This window comes from Mustela erminea, chromosome 1 (genome assembly GCF_009829155.1).
Source record: "Mustela erminea isolate mMusErm1 chromosome 1, mMusErm1.Pri, whole genome shotgun sequence".
In the NCBI taxonomy this organism is placed as follows: Eukaryota; Metazoa; Chordata; class Mammalia; order Carnivora; family Mustelidae; genus Mustela; species Mustela erminea.
Window position 1 is genome coordinate 128,589,562 of NC_045614.1, and position 24,166 is coordinate 128,613,727.

The following is a 24,166-nucleotide window of genomic DNA, read 5'->3' on the forward strand; positions in this document are numbered from 1 at the left end:
GCAGGGCAAAATGAAACCTCGGCAATTTAAACCTGATCGTTATCTGCCTCTTCGTGGACTGCCTCTATCTAATGAGCATGAACAGTATGTAAAGTGAAAATGTTATTAAGCCACATTAAGAAATGTAATTTTTTTAAAAGACAAACTGGATTCAACATTCCCAGCCCTTCCCCTGCCCTCATCACACAGACATGTTTTGGTTATTGATGTTCACCTCTATGTGACGAAGACCAGAAACCATATTCTTTCAGCTATTTTTTTAATGACCAAGTTTAGTTCACTTTAGGTACTGCAGAGTCATTTTGTGGAGAGCAATTGCCATTTGCAGGAAGCTTGTGAATATTTGCTTTTCTACTTCGTGCTTTCCTCCCTCACTTATTCCCTCCCCTCTTTGAATTTGAACTTCTACATAACTCTTCTAATAGTCGATGAAGGCACTCTTTTGGAAATTATAGGTGGCACCATTTCCACCTGCTATGTACTTTAATAAATGGGATTCCTTCACAAGGGTCGATGTGAATATTTTACCCAATTCAAGACATAAATTGTAAGACACTCCTTTGTTTTATGTACTAATAAGGAAGAAAAGAAATCACTCAGTTAAACTGTGCACATTGACTAGAGTAAGTGTTTATTTTAAACTCATTCAAAACATTAAATATGTCTTTTAACTTATTTAAATAAATTTTATTGTGTATCATAGTTATGTACATTTTTAAAAGAAAATATGCAAAATCAATGCAAAGCAAAGCAAAATACAATGTTTCTACAACACAAAGTCCAAATCCAAGTCACTTCCTGCTCAGTGCTTGATGTCTGCTCTGCCCACACCGTTGTCCTCCATGACCCTAAGAGCATTGGTGACACAGTCATGCCCAGCCTGCAGTTTCTGTCTCTAGAACTTTCTTCTAAGCTGTTGACAACTATTCTACAAATTTCAAAACTGGCACTTTATCTTACAAGAAAAAAAATCAATGAAAGGTTTTTAGACAATAATCGGGATTTACGATGCTTCCTCAAATAGTCATTATGATTTGTTCTCAAATAGTTTGCTGACTGAAAAGCCAAGGGATTACAGTTAGATGATCATCATGCAACAAGATTACTACATGCACAATCAATGCCATCTATGTCATGACTGCCACCTTTACGGACCATTGTGAGACACTATCGATCATTCCATTTTTGTATCTGTTGAAATGTGAGAAATTATGTGCCTCAGAAGATCTGCAATATGAGATTGCTAATGCTAATAGCTAGCCTTCCATGAGTGACTAATATGTGTCAAATTATATTCCTTATGCATAGTATATCATTTAATCCTTAATACAACCCTGTGAAGTAGATATTATTTGAAAGTATAGATTATACAACTTGTTCCAAAGACAGATATCTAGTAAGTGGCAGATTTGGTGTTTAAAGTTGGTTCCCTCCCATATCACAGCCTGTGTTTCTTCCATAGCTATCTGGTTATAAATATTTAAGCAGAAAACACGGGGGGGGGAGGTGACTCAATCATACAGAAAACGATAATCTCTCCATCAGCAATTTTCTTTGAGTAACAGACAGAGCAAAGAGCAATTGTGTGAACAAATGTCAGATTTATGTATCCATGAATTACCACAAAACTTTCAGAAAAAGAAAGATGAAACATTGTCTCCTATTTGAGGAAGAGAAAAAAACTGCTACATCAGCTGGAAGCTGTGATGACTGCTGAAGAAACATTTTCTGGAACATGCCATATGTCACACACAACCACTTTATCTCTCCCTGGTTAAACAAAAAACTCTGCAATTTTCAAATAGAGGAAAAGTTCATCTATACTTAATGTATAATAAAGAGTGTATCTGGACTAAGGATAGTACATGTTTTATCTGCACTGGTATTATTTGCATTAATTAAACATCTTTTTCAAAAATATATGGATCTTTGTCTCACCAAAATCAGAAGCCGGTATGAACAGGATGCACTGTTAGCTCTTCGCTTATTAATATTAAACCATCTTCTATACACTGAACCAAAGTAATGAACAGAAAATACACAAACTGACTCTTCTGTGGAAATCTCTCTCCTTGTCTTCATGAGACACAGATTTTTTTTCCATAAGCTATTTTTATGTGCATGTCGAGGCTTCAACATTCCTTCAAGAATAACTTTGTTGGCAGACATGAAACAAAGCGGCTGGGCTAAGTATCATATTCTCCATGTTTGCACTCAGAAGAAAGCACAGGAAAAGAGCTCCTTGACATTGGTCTTGGCAATAATTTTTTGGCTGTGACACCACAAAAACACAGGCAGCAAAAGCAAAAATGACATGTGGGACTACAGCAAATTAAAAAGCTTTAGCACAGCAAAGGAAATCATCAACGAAATGAAAAGGAACCTACAAAATGGGAGAAAATACATGCAAATCACATATATGATAAATGGTTAATATCTAAAATATCTCCAAAGGAAACAAAATTTAGTATCTTGAAGAAATATCTTTTCCCATGTTTGTTGCAACATTATTCATAATAACCAAGATATGGAAATAATCTAAGTATCCATTGATGCATGAATAAAGAAAATGTAATATATATATATTCCTTTGTGATATATGTACCTATACATATATACACAAATAGACAAAAGAATATTATTCAGCCATAAAAAGGAAATCCTGCCATTTGCAACAGCATGGAATGAATCCACAGGACACTATGACTGAGTGAAATAACCCAAATAAAGACAGACAAAGATTGTATGATCTCTTTCATAATGTGGAATCTTAAAAAAAAAAAAAAAAGCATGGTAACTGTAGTTAAGAATACTATATTGTATGCTTGAAATTTGCTAAGAGAATAAATCTTCTCAACACACACACACACACACAGAAAGGTAAGATATCATGGATGCATTTTTGGTAATCATTTCATACTGTATATGTATATGAAATCTTATCGTACACTTGAAATATATACAATTTTGTCAATTATACCTCAAGAAAGCTAGAAAGATTCAAAATAAAAGCAAAAGATATATAATTGTTATTGATTTCTTCCCAAAGTATATATTCAAAGAGAAAGAAATTCCCATAAGCTGTGTATAATGTGTGTGCGCATGTGTGTGTGATCAACTACACTTTTTAAAGGAAATGGAATTGAACTATGTGATGTTAACCTTTTTAATAGAACAGAAGATATTAAAGAAATTATAAACAAAGTATTCTATTTTTATGCATTCCACAAACATGCTAATAACAAGGCAGAATCCATTTTAATTTAAGGGACATCTAAATTGTATTGAAATATTTTAAGGTAAACATCATGGATGATAGAGTTTAATCTTATATCAGCTAGTAAAAATTGCATTTGGGGTGTTATAAAATTCATATGCTTGTCTAATGTTTACTCTTCCTTACAGGTTAACTCCTTTAGCTGACTGATGGACATACAGATACAGCAATATATGTAACGCTTAACTAGTAGTGATACGGTAATGAAGAATATCACAAACTCTGAGTAACAATACTGAATCAACATCAGTTAGCCCAATCTGCGTACATTATAAATGAAAACAAGAGCACTGTTCTACAATAACCTCAGCTTTATGAAAAAACTATAAGTCTTCTGAAAATATAAGCTGTAAGTGATTCAGTGTTAGGTATTTGTCCTCGGGTATTCATAAATTTTTTTGTGCACATGGCTTATAAATATCTCTATATTTTTAAAGAATATATTTCAAGTGTTCTAATATGCAAAGGAGTCTGCATTTTTCTATAGTACATACATGAAAAAAGAAACTTTAGAATAAAACCATTTTTCTTTTTTTGTGTAAGGGCACTGCATTTTTAATGTAGACTCAAATCTCTCCAAGTTGTGTGAGTATTATACAGCTTCTCTGTTTCTACATGTAAAAGTACCAAACATGCAAACCTTATGTTACGGTGAGTTCTGATACTGAGTCCATGTGCCAATAGCAATCACAACACCTGGGAGTTTGTGAGAAATGCAGAATTTCAGGTCCCACCCCAGACCTACTAAACGAGAATCTGCATTTTGAATAAGATCACCAGGTTACTCCCTTACACACAGAGTTTAAGAAGCTCTGATACTTTAGGATACTTTATTGCTTGGTCTAATTTTCTATAAATTAACCATATTGAAACAACTACTATATAAGTCAGCATTCCAAGTGTATCCTTTATTTTTGTGACATTTAAGATTTAGTATGTAACAAGCTCACCAAGGGAACTTGTTTTTAACAAGTTTTTTAACAGAGATTTTCAAGTTTTTTCCCAGAGCTTAGAATTCAGTAGGTCTGGGGTCAAGTCTGGTTTCCCCCAAACAGCCACTCCCCTGAACAGAATTAAAGTAGTGATAATATCAGTTCTTGTTGATGGCTCCAAATCATAGCAAAATACCTAACACCCAGGATAGTCACATACAAATTGTTTCTGTTAAGTTCTGAAAATGTTTCAAACTCTTTCTGCAACTATTAATCATAGAATCAAAAATATGCCAAATGGGCCTGGTTCTGATCATCATGGAAACTGCTGAAATCATTCCCCCTTAGCTCCTCCTCCCACCCATACCTTGGCCCCCCAAAATATCATTATCTCAGCCAAAGGATGACTAAGTCATTCACTGGAGACCTTAAGAAGGGGCAGTGACCCTGCTGGAATCAACTACTTCCTGTACTAGGAAAAAAGATGAATATAGTCTCCAAAATACTCAATATATTCTCTAGGGGATCCAAACACAAATGCATCCTAGAGCCATCAAGTGACCAATGGGAGAAACCAGGACTGTGATACCCTAATTACATTCAAGTTCAAAACATAAAAACCTTCCACAAGGACAAATAAGAACATCTCCCAGGGCAGCATTCAGCCCCTGCCATGCCAGTTTACAGTATCTGCACTAGCGTGATTTTTCTCATTAATTTTCTGGTGACCTATGGAAGGGCATATTTTTATTATTAATTTGCTCATATGGCTTATTTGGGGACTCTCGGGAACTTTGTTATAATTTGGATTTTACTTGGAGCACCAAAACATGGTGATATACCAGGTTTCTAATCTATATCAGGCTGCTGAAGTGCAATGGGTTTTTAAAGACATAGTAAATAAGCTATAGCCATAAGCTAGGGGTTTGCATAGTCCTGTTTTTTTCTATCAAGTTTTATCATAGAGCCTACAGAAGATGTTCAGTTTACATTCTTTTATACCACAATATATACCGTCTTCAGAGAAATAACAATTCTATTTTGGGGGACTGCTGGTCTTCATCTGACTTGTTATTGCTTTCTCACGGTAAGTGTAATACTGCTAATTGACTTCACTGCTTTTCTTCTGTATGATTATGAAAGATTTACGATGTCCAAAAACATCACCATTTCCAAAGTTTGCCTAGAAGTATCCTTCTAGTACAACTTGTGAAATGAAAACAGAGTTGTTCACATGATCAATACGTACTTTTATTTTAAATACCAGCACAACAGACACAGTGACACCATGGGACTATTACCTCAATGATACTGATAACATTCCTTGACAAGTTGGCTTATAATTTACATACATTGTTTTATCTGGAACTATTTTTAAATATTATCATAAGATATACTGTAAAACACAAATCTTAAATACACCAGTTGCAAACATAACATGTTTAGTTACTATTTTGCATGTGAAATGATTTAAAGTTCCTCAAAATCATGTCCATTTGTGTTCATTGTTTCAGGATGCATGACTCGTCCCATGAACAAGACTGTACCTGCATTGGGGTGGAAGTGAACAAAACAGGGTGTGAACAAAAAAGTGGGATACTTACTTTCCTTCTTACTGACAATTAGCAGTGTTCTAAAAATAAAAATGTAAATAATTCTTTTTAGAAAATCATTTGAATATTAGACATGATCTGATAAGTAATGTGGGAAAAAATGCTCTCTCTTTTTTAAAAAAATTATTTCTTTTGGCCTATAAAGTTCCATTCTTATAACAGACTTACCTGTTCTCCTGTTCCTGATAAGAAAGAAAAATGGATGGTCGACAATAACTTGAGGATACAGCACAGCCATCCTACTAATTGCAATCATTCCTACAGTGCAGGGAGAAAGTAATTACATGTCTGTGGATGCGCAGAGACTAATGAGTAATTTCTCCAACACCATTTACATTTAATGCAAAAGCAACAATTTACAGGAAACAAAATTTTAAAGACTCAGAGAAAAAATTATGAAGGTGACAACATTTCTACTTGATCTTTAAACACATCTCACACACACACACACACACACACACACAGAGTTTCCTACCTCCAATTCACCAAAAATACTAGAAAAATTTATTGTGCCTCTTACAATACTTTTATTCTCAGTTTCAGATCAATATATATGGCTTTACTAAAATGACCTTTGAGCTAAGGAAAGGGGGAGAATTAACAAACAACCCCAAACAAACGCTAAGTTTCTTTATATTTCCAGATCATTATTTCCTTTTGTCTAAAATGGGGATTTTTACATACTTCTAGTAAGTGGCCAGAATGGCAGTGATTAAAGGGAAAAAGCAGCAGTAAAAGAAGCATGATGTTTCCTATGGCTAGGAAAGTGAATTCCCCTGAGATCCTTATTATGGGATAATCATTTTATACTTGCTGCAGGGTGATTCATTATAAGGAAAAGGTCAAGATTAAATTATGTAAGATTTTAGGCTTTCTTGATGCTCAAGACTACTGTGTTTCTATTTCCTCCTGAAAACACTGTTTTAACTGGTGATATCCTTTTAGTGGACAAATTTATGCAGAAGCTTAAAAAAATGATAGGTTCCATTTTGCCAGAGGAAGGAAAAATCCTACTAAAATTTGAACATAGCAGTGGAACATGAGATTGAAACACACCCAAAGAAATAAATGGGAAAAAATGTCATTGGAAAAAATCATTCTCATTTAACTGGGGAAATCAAAACATTCAAAATAACCAAGGACATTTAACATTTTGCTTTGAACACGTGATTTAGGTCAAAATTTTAGAATTATTTATTTAAAATTATTTTACCAGCATTATTCAGTTAAAATTACTTAAAATTTTTTTATTATGTCTTGTTTATGTGTGTGCTTTTAAAAAGGCAAAACTTTTGGGCGCCTGGGTGGCTCAGTGGGTTAAGCCACTGCCTTTGGCTCAGGTCATGATCTCAGAGTCCTGGGATCGAGTCCCGCATCGGGCTCTCTGCTGAGCAGAGAGCCTGCTTCCCTCTCTCTCTCTCTCTGCCTGCCTCTCCATCTACTTGTGATTTCTTTCTGTCAAATAAATAAATAAAAATATTTTTAAAAATAAATAAATAAATAAATAAATAAATAAAAAGGCAAAACTTTTGACAAAATTAAGAACTAGTTTCCAGGAGGGCCTGGGTGACTCAGTAGGTTAAGTGTCTGCCTTCGGGTCAGGTCACGATCTCAGGGTCCTGGGATCCAGCCCCATTGGGCTTCCTGCTCAAGAAGGAGTCTGCTTCTCCCTCTCCCTTTGCCTCTCTCCCCCACTTGTGTTCTCTCTCTATCTCAAATAAATAAATAAAATCTTAAAAAAAAAAAAAAGAACTAGTGTCCACAAGTAATTAGGTAAGAAGAAGAATGTTTAAATGAGTGATGAGAAAATATCTAAAATATTTAAAAAGGCAGCACAGCAGGGAAATCTATTCTACCGAGCCACCAAGGTCCTCCGGCCTCTCATTAGAGGTGGGGGTTATTCTGTATTGGGGCACTGGAGTTAAGTGCACGCTTCATATCCTATTTAGAAAATTCTAGCTGATTCAGCATTAGCTTGACTTCTAAGAGCAGAGTCAGTTTTTTTTTTAGCTTTGTTGTAAAAATGACCCCCAACCCCCACCCAAGATGGTTTTAAAGATACAAATAAAAAAAAAAGTGAGAACATTGTAGAAAATTATAACTTGGCACCTGAGGTTGCAGCAGCTTCTGAGCCTTCTTCATTAACCTCGATGAAGGACTTGTGAATTGCTTTGGAAAGGAAAATCTCCTTGTTATCTGCAGAAAAATAAAAAAGAGAGAGAGAGAGAGAAAAGAAACATTTCTTCAGTATCAGAAATAGAGGAGCCTTTTACTCTTTATTTAAACAGCTTTGGAAAATGTGACTTAAGGCACTGATTCTAAAATAGAAGAGATAATGTCAGATTATATTATGATTTCAGAGAAGCCTTGAAGATGTGTTTTCTGATTTGTTCTTATTTTATATTCTCTTGTTAATGTTTCCCTTCATTTTTATTGGTAATTTTCCCATTGTTTATTTCTTATATTGCCAGAGAAAGCAGAAATGTGGCTCTGTTTTTAATAGCAACTTCAAATTAGTTCATAACTCAAGATAAAAACATCTCAAACATTTGCACTCTAATCTGAAATTTTAAAGCACAAAATGAAAACAGGTAGAAATCCACACATAACCAGAGTAAGAAATTTTTAAAAATTGTATCTCTAATTACTGTGATAATAGAAATATCCTTGGCAAAGAAAAACAAAATTGACTTTTAGATTATAGAAATGTGAATAGAAAAAAGTTACTTTCCATTCCAGTTAATTGGCTTATCTGAGGATTCACAAACATGGTTTATCCTAAAGTCAGAGGAAAGAGCACATTTTCAGTGTTGGGAAGGCTCTTTTTTTCTTAGAGTTGTCTTTCTACGTATGCTTAGTTTTCAATTAATGGCTGCTATGGGCTGAATTGTGTTCTCTCAAAATGTATGTGTTGAAGTTCTAGCTCCCAAGACTTCAGACTATGACTGTATGTATGTATGTATTTAAGATTTCATTTATTTATTTGACAGAGAGAGGCACAGCAAGAGAGGGAACACAAGCAAGGGGAGTGAGAGAGGAAGAAGCAGGCTTCCCGCCAAGCAGGGAGCCTGATGTGGGGCTCGACCCCAGGACCCTGGAATCATGCCCTGAGCTGAAGGTAGATGCTAAATGACTGAGCCACCCAGACACCCCAGAACATGACTGTATCTAGAGATAGAGTCTTAGGTTAAAATGAGGTCATTAGGACAGGCCCTAATCCAATATGACTGATGTCCTTAATGAGACCAGAAAATTCGGACACAGAGAGATAAAGAAGGAAGACCATGCCTGATGGCTAATTTTATGTGTCAGCCTGGCTGGGCCAGGATATCCGTACCCAGATATTTGGCCAAACTATCATTTTGGATGTTTTCTGCAAAAAAAAAAATTTTTTTTGATGAGATTAACATTTAAATTGGTGGACTTTGAGTAAAGCAGATTGCCCTTGTGATATAGGGGGCCTTAACCAATCACCTGAAGGCTTTATTATTTTTTTTATTTTTAAAAAAGATTTTATTTATTTACTTGACAGAGGGAGAGAGAGTACAAGCAGGGGGAGTGGCAGAAGAAGAGGGAGAAGCAGGCTCTCTGCTGAGCAGGGAGCAAAGACGGGACTTAATCTAGACCCTGGGATCATGACCTGAGCTGAAGCCAGCTGCTTAACCAACTAAGCCAGTCCAGAAGGTGCCCCAGAATATAACTGTATTTAGAGATGCCCCCCCACACCCAGCTGCAGGCTTTAGAACAAAGACTGACCTCTAAGCAAAAAGGAATTGTTCCATTTGACTGCTTTTGGACTCTTCCCTCAATCTCCAGCTTGCCAGCCCACCCTGCAGATTTTAAATTTCCAAAGTCACCACAAGTGTGCAAGCCAGTTCCTTAAAGTAAATCTCAGTCTCAGTCTGTCTGTCTGTTTCTCTATATAGATAGATACATCTCTCTCTATAAACACACACACACAGACACACACACATCCTGTTGGTCCTATTTATCTGAAGAATGTTAATACACTATGAGAAGACAGACATCTACAAGCCAAGGGGAGAGGTCTAGAAGATTCCAAGCCTGAAGACATCTTGATCTCAGATTTTCAGCCCCCAGAAGCACGAGAAAACAAACATCAGTTGTTCAAGCCCCACCCCCCCCAGTCTGGGGACTTTGTTATGGCAACTCCAGCAAACTAAGCAATAGGTTGTTGGGTTTCCAACTTTTGTCCTCAAGATCGAAACAAAATGAACAAAACATAGTTCAAATACATAAAAAGAAAAATAGCACAAGGAAGCAAGATACAAGATTACTCAAGTTTCTGCCACCCACAACCCCAGCCCCCTTTTTCCATTCCAGGAGGTGGAATTCAAATTTAAGATAACCTTGTTGCTGATGCACTATTCCGTAAAAGCACAGTGCATTTCCCATTAGGCTACATAGTAAGACTTTTTCAGTAACCAAGTCCTACCCACAATATACACTTTCAAGTTTTCAAAAACACATAATTATCTTATACAGACAGGGAGTAATGCTCAACAACATTCTTGATACATCTGTTGCATGGCACATGCTTATTTTGAATAAACCTCAAGACAACTGAGTGGCAACTCTGAATATACTTTTAATAGGGATATTACTTCCTCAGTTTATATTTAGTATTAAGATATAAGCTTGCATTTTGAAATAGTCTGTCTCACATATTATGATATTTTCTTCTAGAAGGCATTTGATGACTAGAAGAAAAATAAAAAACAATAGAGTTTTGACATTAAACAATTAAGTATAATTAGCTCCCTCAAATCCAGAAGACTAGTTTTCTTTTTTCCAACAAATAAGAAGAACAATATAAACTGCATTAAGTAACTAGACAGATACATTCAGCTGGCAAAACAAATACACAAATTCCAAGACAGTCAAATATATGAACCATTTAGTAGTTAACTGATGCTAGATTATTTTCAGATTCCATTACCCATTTTGTTCAGTGGGCCAGTGAAGGTGGGGTCATGCCCCAAGAGCCAGTATTATGGCCCCGAACACAAAAGTGACAGAATGTAGTTCCTAAAGGGTAATGAGTATCCACACTGCCAGCTAAGCCCTCTTTAAATATTCTGAGGAGAGTTCTCAAAAATACCGAATGATACTTTAGCCATGTATCATTGCTCAGAGGAAGCTGCCTCTCAGCTCCTGAGCCTGATCTGTTGACTGCACTGGACACCTTGAAAGAAGGAATCTCACATCCCTTCAACGCCGGCTTCTACCACAAATGTACCCTCTTCCTCTAGGCATCTAACCTCTTCTATGCCCTCATTTAGCCCTACAAAATGGTGAGAGGATGGGTAGGAGGTGCCAGGCACCATGGCAGATAGATCAAGAAAACATGGATGCTGAGGGCTCTTCCCACAGAGCTGGTTATTTAAAAGAACATAAAATGGACAAACCTTCAACAAGATTCACGAAGAGAGATTACCTAAATAAACAATATTAAGACAAAAGAAAACATGTCTAAAGATACAGAGAGAATTTTTTAAAATCACAAAAAATACTTTGTGTAATTTCCTGCAGACAAACGTGAATCAGCGTATGAGGTATAACCTATTCACTATGAACCGCATGTATTTACGATACCATGATTACAATACAGGAAAACAAAAATATATTTTACAGACCACACCACGGTTTGGTAAGTTTTTATTTTGTTTTGGTTTTTTAAAGATTGTATTTATTTACTTGACCAAGAGAGAGCACAAGCAGGGAAAGCAGCAGGCAGAGGGTGAGGGAGAGAAAGGCTCTCTGCCGAGCAGGGAGCCTGATGTGGGGCTCAACCCCAGGACCTTGAGATCATGACCTGAGCTGAAGGCTGATACTTAACAAACTGAGCCACCATGTGTCCCTCATAAGTTTTGACATATCTGTGAACCCACCTCCACAAATAAGATACAGAAAATTTCCATCTCCCCAAAAGATTCTTGTGTTTCTTTATGCAGATAATTTTGAAAATAAAGAGCTTTGGGGCACCTGGGTGGCTCTGTGGGTTAAAGCCTCTGCCTTCAGCTCGGGTCATGGTCTCAGGGTCCTGAGATCGAGCCCCGCGTCGGGCTCTTTGCTCAGGGCTGAGCCTGCTTCCCCCCTCCCTCTCTCTGCCTCCCTCTCTCTGGCTGCCTCTCTGACTACTTGTGATCTCTGTCTGTCAAATAAATAAATAAAATCTTAAAAAAAAAAAGAGCTTTGCCATCAACCAATTTTATAGAAATGTACAAATGATAAAACTGGATGAAGAAAAAAATAGACTATCTGAATAATCCAGTAACCATTAAAGTAATTGAATGAGTAGGTGAAAACTTCCTCCTTCCTCAAAATTCAAGAATGTGAGCCTATGGGCAACTGGGTGACTCAGTGATTTAAGCATCTGACTTTAAATTTCAGCTCGGGTCCTGATCTCATGGTAGTGAGATTGAGCCCTGCATTGGGCTCTGCACCAGGCCTGGAGTCTGCTTGGGATTCTCTCTCTCTCTCTCTCTCCTTCTGGCCCTCCCACCATCCCCTGTCTTAAAAAAAAAAAAAGAAGAAGAAGAAGAAGAAGAAGAAAGAAAAGCAAAAAGAAAAAAAAAAAATCTAAGCCTAGATGGTTTTCTAGGCAATTTAACCAATCCCTCAAGGAAAAGATAGGATTTTCTATTACAAATCCATTTTCAATTCTAGAAAGAGAATAAAAGCAATCTAAGTCATCTATGGATAGTCTTACCATATTAAAATTGAACCAGGACAATCTAATAAAAGACCAATAAAATCATAGACCAAGCTCACCTATTAACAAGAGATAAAAGTTTGTTTTGTTTTGTTTTAATCAGGAAGTTAAACCCAGCAACATATGGAAATACTTTTTTAAAATGAGTTTCCAAGGGAAACTCACAGTCTGTAATGGCACAGCAGTTGAGAACGGCTCTAAGTGCCTCCATTTCATATCAAGCGTTGCTCTGGGATGATCTCATGAGACCCAAGCCAGTTTATGCCCCTACAACCCTACTTAAAGCCCTGCCTCTCCTCTCCCACTGGCTCTGCCTCCCACCTTGCCTTCCGTATACTGCACACCAGCAGACCTAGGGGGCAACACGAGGTTCTCCGTGAGGTTCCTCTGCGTTGCTCATGTAGCGGGCTAAAAAACTTAAAAATGCAATCAAGTAGGAGAGCTAAGGGAATGAGACCCAACAGACCAGTGGCATTATCTATATTTCAAATACAGCAAAATAAAGACTGAATCCCATGTTCCAGCTCCCCAGAGTGATTAGCTGCTACACAGCAGACAGCAAATATCTGCAGATTTAAGTGAGACCTCAGGACTCGTAAGTTGGAGAAAACCACCACCCCTTTAGATATTCCAGCAGGAGAAAATGTGACAAACAAATCCTGGGGGGGGGGGGGGTGGGGAAGAAAATGAAACTCTCTTCTCTTGGGACAAACTTCAAGCAGTCACAGTCCAATATAAGCTGAAAGTGGTTTAAACAAGAACAGGTCTGCTGCCACCCAGTCATGTCACACAGAACTTTCCTGTACTTATCCCTCAATATTGCTCATCCTGATGGAATTATGTGTCAATCAAGGCCATCATTCCTGCAGGGCCATTCACCTATTTCTTAAGGGCCTGGACCTTGCCTGTCCAATTTCTCTCCTCCCTAAAATTCTGTGTACCCTGCCAGGTACCAAGTAGGCACTCAGATATTTGATGAACCAGGATGGGAGAGGAATTAAGAAGATTTACACTGATGAGCCCGTCTTATCAATTAGAGAAAGTTCACTGTTCTCTAAAAAAGAAAATAAATAAATCAAAGACAAAGCTACATGCAAAAAACAAACAAACAAACAAATAAACAAATAAATAATTCCATGCCCTAGCCCCAAGCAGTCTTCCCCTTCTGGCCACAGCAGATATTGCTGCCAAAAAACTGGTCCTACTTTCCTCTGGGCAGCAAGGAGCAGGGCTCTTCACAAAGGATACGATGGGCATGGGGCCAGCAAACCCTAGGTTTCCCAGAGAAGAGCTGGGCAACAATTCAAGCTCTTCTGAAGAAAGCAGGGCAAAATTCTAAGCCATTCATTCAGTCACTGAGCAAATATTTATCAAGCACTCTGTTGGTATGAGATATTGTGCAGGGCGCTGAAAGCTCCAAGGATCTCTGATTAACATAACGCTGGCGGGGCGGCGTCATAGGAGTGTGTGCCCCCGCTGCCTCTGTGGCTCTGTTCCGAAACACAGCCAATTGAAATGGATGTCTGCGTCACCAAGGACAGGCTTAAAATAACAAAATGAAGAGAGTTCCATAACAGAGCCTGAGAAAACCAAAAGCATCTCTGTACTTGAGTTGCTAAAATATTTTTAGCATCAACCCCACCCATAAACTTTCGAAAGGTTTTGTAGAATTTGAGCTTTTCCATGGTAGAAATCTTGTTTGTTTGTTTCTTTCTTTGAAGAAATGTTGTGATAGTAGCGAAACATTCATACCTTCATTCATTCATTCTTTCATTCAGGTACTAAGCACCTCCCATGTGCCAAACATTGTTGATACACTGGATTTACTATGGTGAATGAAACAGTTCCTTCCTGGGCACCTGGGCGATTCAGTGGGTTAAGCCTCTGCCTTCGGCTCAGGTCATGATCTCAGGATGCTAGGATTGAGCCCCGCATCAGGCTCTCTGCTCAGCGGTGAGCCTGCTTCCTCCTCTCTCTCTCTGCCTGTCTCTCTGCCTACTTGTGATCTCTGTCAAGTAAATAAATAAAATCTTTAAAAAAAGAAAAAAAAAAAAACATTTCCTTCCTAAGAGGAGGAAAGCAAAAATTAAGTAACAGTGACAATAAAAAAGCAAATTGAGAAATGGCCACAATTTTAGGGTCCGGTTAAGTGTTACTAAAAAGCAAGATGAGGTGATGTTTGCAGGAGGATGAGGGCAGGTGATGAGCTACTTGACTTGAGGTATTGGGGAAGGCAGCTCTGAAATGGTCAATTTGGCTGAGACCTAAGGAATACAAAGGAGCCTGCCACAGGAACACCTGAAGGTAGTTTCCAGCAGAGGGAAAAGCTAGTTTAGAGGCAGTTACAAGCCAGCTGTGTTCAAGGACCCAGAAGAACACCTGTGTGGCTGCACTGAGGAGAGTGCGGAGGGCCAGAGGTCAGAGAGAAGCCTCCATACTTGGAGCGAGGCGGGCTCAGCACCACTTCCTACCGCATGCACCCACCCAGCATCTGTCCGGCTCTCCACACCATGCTGGGCTCTGAAGACAGAGAGTCATCTATGTGTGACCCAGCCTTCGCTTTCTGAAGAGCTCTGACATCAGAGATAGGTATGTGAACAAGCAATCTAAGGAAAAGGTTTCCTGTGATAGAGCCTGTGATAGCACTTTGTGCTCTGGCAGTCCAGAGGAAGGAAAGTAAACCATTTGGAAGGGAGAGATAACAGGGAAAGCTTCTCAGAGGTGGTGTCATTTGGGCTGGTTCTTGAAGGATAAGTAGAAAAGGGAAAGTCAGACAATCAGGCAAGGGCATTCCCAATGAAGATTGCACTTGGGAAGTGAGACAAGCAGCAGCAATGACTTGAAGGTCCAGGTGGAGCCTGGTTACATCATAAGGAGGTGGGGAGTGGCAGGGGGTGCACCTGACTTTAAGAGCTTGGACTCTGAGGCTGGAAAGCCTGGGCCTCATTCAGAAGTAACAGGGCACCTCTACTTTGATTTTAGAAGATACCTGTGCCAGGAGCTGTAAAGCGTGGATCAGAAGGAGAAGAATCAATGAAACAAGATGGGATTGGGAGGGAGACAAACCATAAGTGACTCTTAATCTCACAAAACAAACTGAGGACTGCTGGGGGGAGGGGGGTTGGGAGAAGGGGGGTGGGGTTATGGACATTGGGGAGGGTATGTGCTATGGTGAGTGCTGTGAAGTGTGTAAACCTGGTGATTCACAGACCTGTACCCCTGGGGATAAAAATATATGTTTCTAAAGAATAAAAAAGTTAAAAAAAAAAAAGAATGAAGGGTATAGTCTTAAAGCTGCTAAGACTTCCCCCATCAAATAAATAAATAAAATCTTTTTTAAAAGGGGGAAAAAAAAAAAAAAGAAGGGCAAAAGCAGCGAGGGGTAGGAACATCAAGTTTGCTATCTGTGGCAACAGTCCAGGGGAGCAAGGAAGCGGAGGTACAGCTCTGAAAGAGAAACAGTCCTCTGCCGCACAGGTGCGAGGAGAAGCAGACCAACAAGGGCGGGGTGGAAGAGTCAGTCTGCACTTGAGTCTGACCTGAATGTGGCTTTTGCTGTGTCTTCTTAATTCCTTTATTTCATTGGCTCCTTTATTAAAGCTCATACTTTGTGCTGAAGGATTTAGTACTCTTTCTCCTTCCCCTTCCACCTTCCAAGAGGATTATCTATTAATCCAAACGCTGACAGTCATTCATTTCCATTACAAAAATAGCCCTTCTCTGTAACAGGATCCTCGCTGCCACTAGATGAGCATTTTAAATCGCGCCTGAGAAGAAAATGATTCTCAGCACTCTCTAGATTCCATGTTTATTGTATGAGTCTTTACTGTTTCATGTTAACGGAATTTAGCGTTCAAGGCCAGGGACATCAAATTGAGATGACAAAAAATAAGCGCAATAAATACAGAGCATCTCGTATTCCTCATTTCTTCATTCAGTGAGTACTGGGCAGAAAGCACAAAATCGTGTGCTTCCTGAACACCTGTAAGGATCAATCCTGAAGAGGTTTAAATTCTGGCAGAAGATATCCAATGCATCAATAATGATAATATGAGATCAGATGTGATATGCAGCATCAAAAAAGGATAGAACGCTGTAGAATTTACACAGGAGTTATTACATCTGGTTGGTGTAATCACGTGGCTTGATGAAGTTGGGGATATTTGTGCTGAAGATCTGTTCAGGAGATATTTCGGGAGGGAGAGATTTTATAAAGCCGGGGCCCTGGGGACATGTGAGGTGCAGCAAAAGCTGTGTGCAAGGAATCAGCTGGAATTAAGGCTGGAGGGAGCTGAAGTCTGAATGCCCTGCTGAGCCATGGGCAGTGCAAAGCAGAGTGAAGGGAGGCTTTGAACGGGAACTGGGATGATCTGAGAGTGGGTTTTAAGGTGATCAATCTTGGCAGTGGCAGAGAAGAAAGATTAGACGGAGAAGAGATTGGAAACCATTTAGGAGGCTATTGAAATCGTCTGGGGCAGCAGTAATGAGAGTCTGAATTAAAGGCGGATGCCATGGGATAGAGAATGAAAGAGTGGATTCAAGAGGTCTTACCAAAGGACGCTCAAGTCACTCAATTTTTCCAGAAGCAAGAAAATGTGGAAGAGGGTTGTTTTTCCACTGCTAACTCATAGTTGCTATTTTTAAAGAAAGATAAGATTTCACTGCATTAAAAAAAAAAAGATTTCTTGCATAATTTAAGAATGAGTACTGTCACAATAGTACTGAACTATTTCCCGGGTTCGTTTGAATTTACAAATTCTACTAAGAATGCAATTTTTTAAAGTTTTTATCCCGTTTTCAAGTAAAAATTTTAATTGAGGAAGTAAAACATACAAAAGAAAAAATCCCGAACAGTGCACAGTGACAGAGGAAACAAAATCTCCTCTCTCATCTGGGGGCCTCTGTTCTGTATTCTAGAGACAAACATTGCTATCATTTTTAACACATTATTCAAAAATGGTCACTGCATCTGAAAGCTTAAATGCATACCTACATTCTCCCCCTACATCTTTGGAACAATACGCTCCCATTCTGCCAATTGACTTCCTTTCCCTCTCTGCCTCCACAATGCTTTCTCTAGCATGGGGTTTTGTGATTCATCACTAATGACATCTGGCGCTGGACTATTCTTTGTTGCAGGGTAGAATAATCTACTCATGCGGTGTAGGTCCCAGGAATGTAGAAGCATCCCCAGACTTTACCGGATAGATGCCAGTAGCCCTCCCCAGTTGTGACAACCAAAAGGTCTCCAGCTATTGTCAAATGTTCTCTGCAGGACATGGTTGTCCTGGTGTATCCTGGACACACTGCTCCAATAAAGCATATCTATTGTGCTTCTTTTTATTAAATCCAACTGTTTATGTCTCTCTCCCCACAAGTCTGTATCCCTTTTTAGAGCAGGTATGATATCTTAGTGGTTTCTTCATTTTTCTGACCTAGTCCTGAGCTTATACCAACTGACTCACTCACAAAGAGTTATTAAATGAAAGGTAGAGACAGGGCATTGAACGTAATTAATGTATACCTTAAACACCATGAAATTCTCCCCATGAAATTCATTAAGGTAGAAAGTAATAATCAATTAATGTCAATAACTTTCTGGGTACTTGTAGGGGCTACTAAACATCATAGACATTTTAATCAGCAGGGTTTTCACATCATTTAGAGAGGCAAAAACCTAGACATGTGAAAAGGACACCAGCCACATAGGGCAGAGCATATGGTGCCCGAATGAATGATGCAGGGAATAAATACTATCAAATCTAGCAAAAGCAGAGAGGCAAGTCTTATAGTTGTGTCACTAGGTTTTTGTTTTGTTTTGTTTTTTAAAGATTTTATTTATCTGACAGAGAGAGACACAGCGAGAGAGGGAACACAAGCTAGGGGAGTAGGAGAGGGAGAAGCAGACTCTCAATGGAGCAGGGAGCCCAATGAGGGGCCCGAACCCAGGACTCTGGGACCATGATCCGAGCCGAACTAAGGCAGATGCCTAATGACTGAGCCACCCAGGCGCCCCATAGTTTTTGAATGAATGATTCATAAATTATGCGTATGTGTGTGTGAGAGAGAGAGAAAGAAAGAGAGAGAGAGATTGAGGGACCGCGACAGAGAGAGCAGGCGAGAGAGAGAGAGAAGGAGGGAGTGGGAGGGAGAAAAAGGAAGTGTTACTTGGGCTGAGCTGACATGCTGAGGCTACCAAGGTCTTGGCAAAAACCAGGGAGTTAAGAATGAAAGAGTTCCCCCTGAAAGCTTGAGAAGTTGGCTTTAGACCTTTCCTCACGTCATCCTGAAGACTAAATTGGATGGTGGTTGAGGATGGCCGGTCTGGATTGCTTACTGATGTTTTAAGGAGTTCAGTGTTCCAAGAAATGTAATAGAGAATGTGGCCACGAAGAAACCTCTTCTCTCCTCCCTCCGTCGTCTGCTCCTTCAGCGTATGTCGACCGTGTGCCACCTCAGTGTCAGCTGGGTGCCAGGACTCAGGCATGCCGCTGGGAGCACTCTGACAGGGACTCAATTCTGACTGAAGTCTGGTCAAACTAACAGAGCCTTCACAACGTGGACTATATGAACTCTGAAAGATCCGCATGTTATTTCAAATTTCCAAACCATCTGCATTCATAATATATATTTATCCTCTATTGTCTCTGGACATACTAAAGGCAGTTAAATATTACATCATAAACCTCCCAGATATGTCAAAAATTTTAAGCTACACTGACCACAATAATTGACTGGCCACTGTAGCATGACTTCCTTGGGACTAAAAAGCCACAGATATTCTATGTGGGGCAAATAACTGCACAGATGTTTGGGTGAAACAGTGAGGAATCTCTAATAAAACAGAAAATAGAGCCATGGTGAGAAAGTGGAATGTAATTACCCAGCTGGAATTTGGCCAGTATGGTAGACAGATTCTCTCAATTCCTGAGGAAGGGAACATAAGAACTTTTAACTATACTATTCTTGAGCCGCAAATACACATTTCTGACTCAAGCACAAAAGTACCCATTAGCTTTTGAATCTCTACCAGTCCCACCTCCTTGACAATCCCACTGAAAATTTCAAAGTTGTAGGAGCTTGGATGCGAGCCATGAAGACCTTTACTTTGGCAAAATTTGCATTTTTCTAGTGGACAGCAAAATTTGTATCACTTATACAGTAGACATTTAGAAAAACTCTACTAGTGTTTTGAGTGTTTAGAGTAAATTCTCTAATTAAGGGGTGAAAACTACAGTATCAAATACATGAATATCATCTCACTGCTGAGTCCTGCTTGGAAAACAATCTGTCCAATTCTAAATCTGGGAGGGCAAGGCCTTTTTTGATTATCAACTCCTTGAGAATTTCCTGAAAGCTATGAACCTATCTCTGCTCTCTTTTTTCTTTTGTGTTTGTGTGTGTGCAAGCACATGCATGTGACTGCACATGTATATGCAATTTCATTTAGCACCCACTTCACTGAATTCAATTCCTGAGTCCCCATTGTCCAAGTTGAGAAGCTATTATTCGGTCAGCTTGACTTTCTACAGGTTCTTAATTCTAGAGAGGAAAACTAAATTCTCTCCCATAGCACATGAACTGCTAAGGAAAATTCTAAGCCTTAGCACTCTGGTTGGAGAGTTGAGTCCAACAAATTGCATATCTAGAGGATTTACACACTGAGCTCTTTTTTATCTTGAGATCATCAGACATCACACACATATCTGTGTGTGTGTGTGTGTGTTGATGTCATCAGAAAATAGATTGTTTATATTCCATATTTTTTTTAAAGTTTATTCATTTATTTGACAGAGATTACAAGGAGACAGAGAGGCAGGCAGAGAGAAGCGGGGAAGCAGGCTCCCCGCTGAGCAGAGAACCCAGTGCAGTGCAGGGCTCGACCCCAAGATGCTGAGATCATGACCTGAGCCGAAGGCAGAGGCTTTAACCCACTGAGCCATCCAGGCGTCCCTTATTTTCCATATTCTATAGAAATGATAGAACATCATTATATAAGCTAAGTCTTTTTTTTTTTTAAGATTATTTATTTATTTGACAGATTGAGAGATCACAAGTAGGCAGAGAAGCAGGCAGAAATAGAGGAGGAAGCAGGCTCCCTGCTGAGCAGATGCGGAACTTGATCCTTGGACCCTGGGATTATGACCTGAGCTGAAGGCAGAGGCTTAACCCGATGAGCCACCCAGGTGCCCCCTTTAAGCTAAGTCTTAAACTCAGAGGTACCTTATTTCAATGATGAATGTCTTGGGATTAGCTGCTTAAAATATTTCCAAAAGGATTTTACATGTTCTGAGTACTTAATGTTGTTACCCTGAACAAATTAGGGCATCTGAATCCAGTAATTCAACTAGGTTTCCCCCCAGTTGGGATTTTTATTTTTATTTTTATTTTTATTTTCAAAGATTTTATTTATTTATTTTATTTGTCAGAGAGAGAGAGAGAGCAAGCGAGCACAGGCAGACAGAATGGCAGGCAGAGGCAGAGAGAGAAGGAGGCTCCCTGCCGAGCAAGGAGCCCGATGTGGGACTCGATCCCAGGACGCTGGGATCATGACCTGAGCTGAAGGCAGCTGCTCAACCAACTGAGCCACCCAGGTGTCCCCCAGTTGGGATTTTTAAAATAAATTACTCAACACCCAATATGCCAGGTATATTTGGAAGCTACTTCTTCAAAACCATCCTTTTTTAAAAATTTAATTTTTTTCCAGTGTTCCAAGATTCATTGTTTATGCACCACACCCTGTGCTCCATGCAATATGTGCCCTCCTTACTACCCACCACCAGGCTCCCCCAACTCCTCCACCCCCCTCCAAAAAAAAAAAACCCAAACCATTCTTTTCTTATTGAAGACTTAAGATAATCTTTATATCATCTTACTAGGTATTCTTTTAAAAAGTGTCTGGTTCTCACAGCAGGCATGCATTTATCCTCTCTTCCTTCTATCCTATATTAGTTCCTGTAACTGGACATATTGAGGCATTAAATCAACATGTTTATTGATTATCTACAAGGCATTGTGTCAGATAGCATAAGGGAATTTAAAGATGTACAGGACAGGTCTTCTGGAGAATATCTACTGTTGAAGATAAGACATGGACCAGAATAATCTAAACTTAATGTTTATAACTATTATTTATAGCTTTGTGTATAGAAGGTAAATGTATTTGTTATATTTATCTGACAAATGATAACTTTATTTTACCTCAGAACACCATAGTAAATAGAGGGTTCAACATCATCATTTAAAAAAGAAAATGTATTTATTTGTTTTTTTAAAGGAGCTAGAAATTTAGTGAATATGCCATAAGGGACCAGCAAGCAGGACAGCAGAGAAGAGACTGCCTGCCAGGAGGCCAGTGGGTGAAGGCTGCTTTTGAGGGAGGAGGCTGAGGGAGTATATTGAAATATGGGATTTTCCCCTTTTTGGTAACTGTGCCTGGTTGCAAGTAGCCCATTGGCTAGGTAGGGCCTATGGATACTTTGAGGTCAGTCGCCTGATGGGCCTGTCTACATTCAGCCATTCACTATGGGCCCCTTTGCCTTGATCAAATTTGTATTGCTTAAGCCTGTTGCCTAAAAGTGGCCTCTCTATCCGCGCTCCAACCCCCCGAAAAATTCTGACTCTTAAATCTTTAAGTTTTAAAGATCTTAAATCTTTAAGGTGCATCATCATTTTTAAAACCTTTCATGAAATAACATTTTTTTTTAAAAATTAGTGTTTATCTCCTACCAGACAAAGCTGTCAAATTTGCATTTTTGATGAAAACTTCAGTTATTCCAAGAGCCTTCAAAACATCTTTTAAATCAATTTCCTGTTCCACGGTGAACCTGGAGGACACATAGGGGGAAATGCATTTAGTTACAGCATTTTTAAAGTATTTAGTTACAGTATCCTGTTACCTGGGACAAGAATAAAAATGTTGGATATGTAGATTTTAATGGTAAATTATGCTAAAACTGGGTGGCATCTGACTGCAAGTAGTACTCGATTGTGCTCATAAAAAGACAGCAAAAAGAATATTGTATCAGAATAGTATTAGATTATTAAGTAGGAAAAGTATTTGATGTGGACACAAAACTGTAATATATAGGATGGAGTAAGTGTTTTGAGGTCCACAATATAAAACTCGTAACTCAGTAGCCTTCAAAATTGTGTGACCTAGTAATACATTTGATTTTTTAAGCTGTCAGTGGCTAATCAAATATTTACCCAAGGCATTTCATTCTCTTAGTATCCTTACTCAGCTTCCTGTGAAAAGGGAAAGCCAATGCTGTATCTAATTGCTGTATAATGGATACCTCTTACATTTTAACTCCATACACTCACAGAAAGGAAACATAAAAGCTATCAGGTTAACAATATGCATCTTCCTGGTTATATTAACCTCCAGGACCTAAGCCTGTTCTCATGGTACCAATCAACAAAAGTGAATTAAATATTACATCTTAAAAACTGTACACTTTTACAATTATATTAGAGATTCTTTTTTAAGCAAAAGAGTAACAAATTTGTATTTTTTGTTTTAATGGGCTTTATGAATTATACATAAATGTGCATCACATTTGCAAGAAGAAATAAAACATTACTTAAAACTGAAATGAAAATAAGTACAGTGGTCATGAGCAGAATATTAATTTTAAAAAATGGTTTCCACAGAGAGTCTGATTAGTCGTATTAAAGAGTCTCTCCCAAACCAATGAATTGTCTCACCCATCTTTCTAGTGAAAAATATGGAGTGAAACATGGTTGCATTTAACACACAAATGCAGCATTTTTTAAGCAAAGGTTATTTTTTTTTTATAAAATGTGAGAATAACTAGAAGTAAATGTTTCCTTTTTTTTCCTCAGATGTTGCTGTTTGATCAATAAAAATCCTAAATGTAAGTTTTTAGGCAATGGGCTGTATCCTTAAAAGAGCTAAGTCTGTGACAGTCACAAAACATCACATTAGCATCATTTCTGATGTCTGGTTTTAAGAAGAATGACAAGGGAATGGTTGCTATAAACAAGACTCAGACGTCAAGAGGAATAGTCAGGGGAAAACAGTTTTAGCAGGTTCATGTTTATGGAAAATATGACAAATAGAAAAATAAATGTATAGCAAGCATATCAAACCAAGTCCTGAATTTTATCTGTATCCTACACTTTAACTTGGACTTGGCATTGTTTCTTTTGTTTCCTACAAAAAGAAGATGTTGACTGTGAAAGTGGAAAAGGGGGATGAGTGAGGGAGTATGGACTGTCTCAAAGAATACCGTCAATGGCTTGATTAAGGTGTTTTGTGTGTGTGCTTTATATTTATTATTCATTAATTGATCTACCAAAAACTATTCCAAGACTCTAACAGGTTAATTTAAACGTCACGAAAATCCTTGGAGGTCAGTATTATTATTATCCTCAGTTACTAGAAGAAGAAACCAAGGAGGAGAAAGATGAGATAACTTGTCCAAGATCAGATGGCTAATAAATGGCAGAGCAGGGGCACAGACCCGGGTCGTATTCTGTCTGTTCTGATCCACCTAAAATAGGAAAGTGAAGGAAGAGATCAGGAGAGGATTCTCTGTGCTTCTTAAGAGCAACCTGGTTTGTTTCACACTTCTGAGGTTTG

At 38.6% G+C, this 24,166-nt stretch overlaps 1 protein-coding gene and 1 long non-coding RNA gene across 6 annotated transcripts in view; one reads left to right on the top strand and one right to left on the bottom strand.

Moving 5' to 3' along the window:
* Positions 1 to 5,881, top strand: part of LOC116590262 — a 122,715-nt gene extending 116,834 nt beyond the window's left edge. For all 3 annotated transcript variants that reach the window (XR_004285518.1, XR_004285517.1, XR_004285516.1), the window contains 2 exons: positions 3,406 to 3,626; positions 5,724 to 5,881. This is a non-coding gene — a long non-coding RNA (uncharacterized LOC116590262). The remainder of the gene's footprint in view (positions 1 to 3,405; positions 3,627 to 5,723) is intronic.
* SERPINI1 (serpin family I member 1) overlaps positions 5,439 to 24,166 on the bottom strand; it is a 72,436-nt gene continuing 53,708 nt past the window's right edge. For all 3 annotated transcript variants that reach the window (XM_032341790.1, XM_032341785.1, XM_032341779.1), the window contains 4 exons: positions 22,288 to 22,385; positions 7,932 to 8,018; positions 5,991 to 6,080; positions 5,439 to 5,756 (listed from right to left, as the gene is read on the bottom strand). In XM_032341790.1, coding sequence (XP_032197681.1) covers positions 5,680 to 5,756; positions 5,991 to 6,080; positions 7,932 to 8,018; positions 22,288 to 22,385 — 352 coding nt within the window. In that variant the 3' untranslated portion in view covers positions 5,439 to 5,679. The remainder of the gene's footprint in view (positions 5,757 to 5,990; positions 6,081 to 7,931; positions 8,019 to 22,287; positions 22,386 to 24,166) is intronic.